The sequence below is a fragment of the Bombina bombina genome, chromosome 5 (assembly GCF_027579735.1).
Source record: "Bombina bombina isolate aBomBom1 chromosome 5, aBomBom1.pri, whole genome shotgun sequence".
NCBI classification, from domain to species: Eukaryota; Metazoa; Chordata; class Amphibia; order Anura; family Bombinatoridae; genus Bombina; species Bombina bombina.
The window spans coordinates 217,623,536-217,627,797 of NC_069503.1; the positions used below are offsets into that span (position 1 = coordinate 217,623,536).

General features: G+C 38.2%; 1 protein-coding gene across 1 annotated transcript; it reads right to left on the reverse strand.

The window, feature by feature from the left end:
* Positions 1-1,984: 1,984 nt before the first annotated feature.
* On the reverse strand, positions 1,985-3,767 carry LOC128661421 (tigger transposable element-derived protein 1-like). Its single transcript, XM_053715676.1, has one exon. The coding sequence runs from the start codon at positions 3,765-3,767 to the stop codon at positions 1,998-2,000; it is 1,770 nt and encodes a 589-aa protein (XP_053571651.1). The 3' UTR covers positions 1,985-1,997.
* Positions 3,768-4,262: the final 495 nt, after the last annotated feature.

A 4,262-nucleotide genomic window follows, 5' to 3' on the forward strand; every position in this document is an offset into this window, starting at 1 on the left:
TAGATTCAAAAACTTTTTAGACAAAGAAATGATATTAAATCAGTCCCACAAGAACCAACCGATAAGATTTAGAGGAACTGTACTCCAGTTTTATCAGGATTTGTCATATGAGACCTTACAAAGAAGAAAATAATTCTCGCAACTAACAACATTACTCCGAAACAAAAAGATTCCCTATAGATGGGGATTCCCAGCACAGATATGGGTCCTTAGGAACAACACTAGATTAATCTGTAGAACACCGGAGAACATTCCAGACTTCTGTTCATCCTTGGGACTTGACCCTATTGAACCTCCGGCTGTGAATGGTTCTTTACAACCTCCCAACAAACGACCAAGCGAGATGATATCAAGCTGGCATACGGTTGTCGCAAAGAAGGGAAAATCTGTGACAACCTCACCAACCAAGCCCGGCTCATCTACCTGAGACACTCTTGCTAACTTACCCTAAAATATGTGGATCTTCATTCCTGCATGCTGGGGTTACAGCATGGCAGCAAGTACTTTACCTATGTTTGCACTGAATATCTAAAGTTTGCTTAAATTATCTTTAGTTTGCTATTAGTCATCTAATACATCTTGAATCCTACAAATCCGCCTTCCTTATAATAGAAGTATGGCAACCACATGAGATAAAATTTTCTGAAAGTGCTATAATGTCTATATTTTCCTATGATGCTATACTGCCAAACCACTCCCCTCCCCCCTAAAATAGTTAGTTACAGATACGTTAGAATGTATCATCTATCTTGCATATTTACCAGACTGTGTGATATTTTTATAGAAATGTCAATAGGGTTTGTAGTTCGCACCCCTATTAAACACTCTCAGTATGCCCTATATTAGGACGAGAGATCCGAATCCTAATTTAATATGCCCTTTTAGTTTTTCTTTATATATGTTCATTGTTAATATTGTTTACTATGTTTGTACTGATGTTCTTTATCTTCTAGGAAATGGATTTCACACAGTGATATTTTTCAGACTCTGTACCAGGTACCATGCCGCACTCCTGATAATTTCAGCGCCACAAGTAGGTAGATATGACACAATTCAAAGGTAACACCAGACATCATCTGACCCTTTTAACACAAAATGCCAAGGGGTTAAATTTGCCATCTAAACGTTCTAAAGCCCTTTCAGATTTAGTCAAGAGACAAGTAGATATAGTGTTTCTGCAAGAGACCCACTTTCAATTAAAAAAAGAACCGAAATATTTTGGGAAAGCATATGCCTTACATTTTCATAGTTCAGGGCCTAATAAGAAAGCCGGAGTTAGCATATTAATTAAAAAGGACCTCCCATTTTCAGTGACCCGTATAGATAGAGACCGGGACGGCAGGTTTTTAGGACTGACAGGACAGCTGTACGGTCGCCCTTTAACATTAGTGAACGCATATGCCCCAAACTCCAAACAGTTGCCTTTTTTCCGAACTATGTTCAAGAAAATACTGGATTTAGCAACTGGCCCAGTGTTTCTGGCTGGGGACTTCAACCTCCCTCTTCAACCAATGAAGGATAGTTCCAACCCCAATATTTCGGTCTCAAAGAAAACCACCACATACTTGTGGAAAAATTTAAAAGAGCTAACCCTATACGACACATGGCGTCTAATACATACTGATAAAAAAGACAACACCTTCTTCTCACATCCGAACAAAACGTACAGCAGACTTGATTACATACAGGTATACCCCGCTCATACAGCGGGTTAGGGACCGGAGCCCCGCTGTAAAGTGAAAACCGACTTAAAGTGAGTCAATGCATTTTTTACTTGTTTTTCACTTGCCAGTGTGTTTACAAGCTTAAAAACATGTTTGAAATAACATATATAGGTGTGCAATAGTGCTAAGTTTAGTTTAATAACAACAAAAGACAGTACACTACTGTATTCAGTTATGCAGACAGTAGAAAGGGATACATATACTGTATACAGGTACTGTACAGTACAACATGCAGTACAATACAGTGGTATGTGCTTTATTGCTTATCTTTGCTTATGATTCATCATCTGAGTTTTCAATGCAAATCAGTTTTGAAGGTGGAGAACTTGACAAAGATTCATCAGGTCTTGATGTTGAAGGTGATGATGATGGCTGTGGGACTTTATTAAAATATGATAGCAAAGAAGTTTGCTTCATGGACTGACGCTTCCTTTCTCGAAGTATTTCTTTATAACATGCAATTCCATTTGACACAATTTTATTAACTGAAGAACTTCTTTCAAAATTGCCATCAATCTGCTCCAAACCTGCCAAACCCGTTTCAATTAAATTGACATATTCCTCTAATTCTTTTGTTGGCATTTCCCTAATGCAAACTGGGTCTTCATCAGTAGAACCATCAGTTTCAAGAAACAGTCTTCTTTGCTCTTCAATCATAATCAAATCTTCATCTGTCAATGGCTGGTCATGAGATGCAAGCAATTCTGTAACATCTTCAGGCTCCACTTCTAGTTCCAGTTGTCTAGCCATGTCCACAACGCTAGCATTGACTTCCTCTACCGAAGTCTCAAGGCCGGGAACATCATCCATAAAGGTGGGGATTAGCTTTTTCCACACACGTCTCAATGCTGATTCTGAAACTTCATTCCAGGAATCTCTAATTGCTTTAATAGCATCTAGAATTGTAAATCCTTTCCAGAAGGCTTTTAATTTGTTCTGTGTAGCACCATCAGATGCATCGCTATCTAAGGCAGTTATAGCAGCAGTAAATGTCTTCTTCAAATAATATGCTTTGAAGGTTGCAATCACTCCCTGATCCATAGGCTGAAGAATAGATGTGGTGTTTGCAGGCAAGAAAACAACTTGAATCTCATTGTACATTTCCATTAATGCTCGTGGGTGAGAAGGTGCATTGTCAGTAAGCATTAAAATTTTAAAAGGAATTTTTTTTTCCTTGCAGTAGGCTTCAACTGTGGGTTTAAAATAATCTGTAAACCATGTTGTAAATAGACTTGCAGTCATCCAGGCTTTAGTGTTTGATTTGTAGTAAACAGGCAGGCTAGATTTAGCATAGTTTTTCAGAGCCCTGGGATTCTCAGAATGGTAGATCATAATAGGCTTCAGCTTCAAATCACCAGCTGCATTAGCACCTAAAAGCAGTGTTAGTCGATCCTTTGCAGCTTTGAATCCTGGCATTAACTTTTCCTCCTTTGCAATGAATGTCCTAGATGGCATTTTTTTCCAGAAAAGGCCTGTTTCATCAACATTAAATATTTGCTGTGTGGTGTAACCACCATCTTCTATAATTTTAGCCAGCTCTTCTGGAAAAGCCTCTGCAGATTCAACATCTGCACTAGCTGCTTCCCCTTGCACTTTAATGTTGTGCAGATGACTTCTTTCCTTAAACCTGTTAAACCAACCTCTGCTAGCTTCAAAATTTTCATCTTTAGCACTCTCACCTCTATCAGTCTTCATTGCATTAAACAAGGATAGTGCCTTGCTTTGAATAATGGCTTGGCTTAAAGGAACATTGTGGCTGGTTTGATCTTCTATCCAAACCACTAGCAGCTTCTCCATTTCAGCAATAAGGTTGTCTCTCTTGCGAATCACTTTTGTGTGCACTGGAGTAGCACTTTTTACTTCTTTTAAGTATTTTTCTTTAGCGTTCACCACTGTGCTAACTGTTGTGCGAGCCAAACCTAACTTGCGGCCTATATCTGAGATGGACATGCCTTGCTCACTCATCTTTATCATTTCCAACTTTTGATTCAATGTAAGAGGCTTACGGATCCTCTTTTTTTCATCACCTGGAGCCAGGGCCATTGTAGAAATGTAGAAATAAAATAAAGACTAAAATACAAAACAGAGATGATACTGGGAGTGAATTTTTAAATTACTGTATGAAAAAAAAACATGAAAAAAAAAGATTGTCTGCTCCTATTGCAATGATTGGTTTTACCTTTGTGCTTACCTTGAATAGTACAGGTAATAATCTCATATGCCTCCTTCATCTCATACAGTCTATACAGTACCATACCATAACCTAATGTACAGTACTCTACTGTACCTGTACTGTATGACAGATCCTTATTTTATGTGGAGATCTCAAACCATGCCAAACAATACTGTACAGTACTAAAGTAGGTTATGTTTTATGGTATGGTACTGTATATGAGATGGAGGCATATGAAATGCTTACCTGTACTATTCAAGGTAAGCACAAAGGTATTATGACAATAATACTGTATACAGCATATACTGGTACTTGTACTGTACCTTTATTGGCCAAAAAATACTGCTTATGAAGAACTAGACTTG

Excerpts from the sequence above, each read along its gene's own strand:
- LOC128661421 (XM_053715676.1), bottom strand. The coding sequence starts at position 3,767 with ATGGCCCTGGCTCCAGGTGATGAAAAAAAGAGGATCCGTAAGCCTCTT.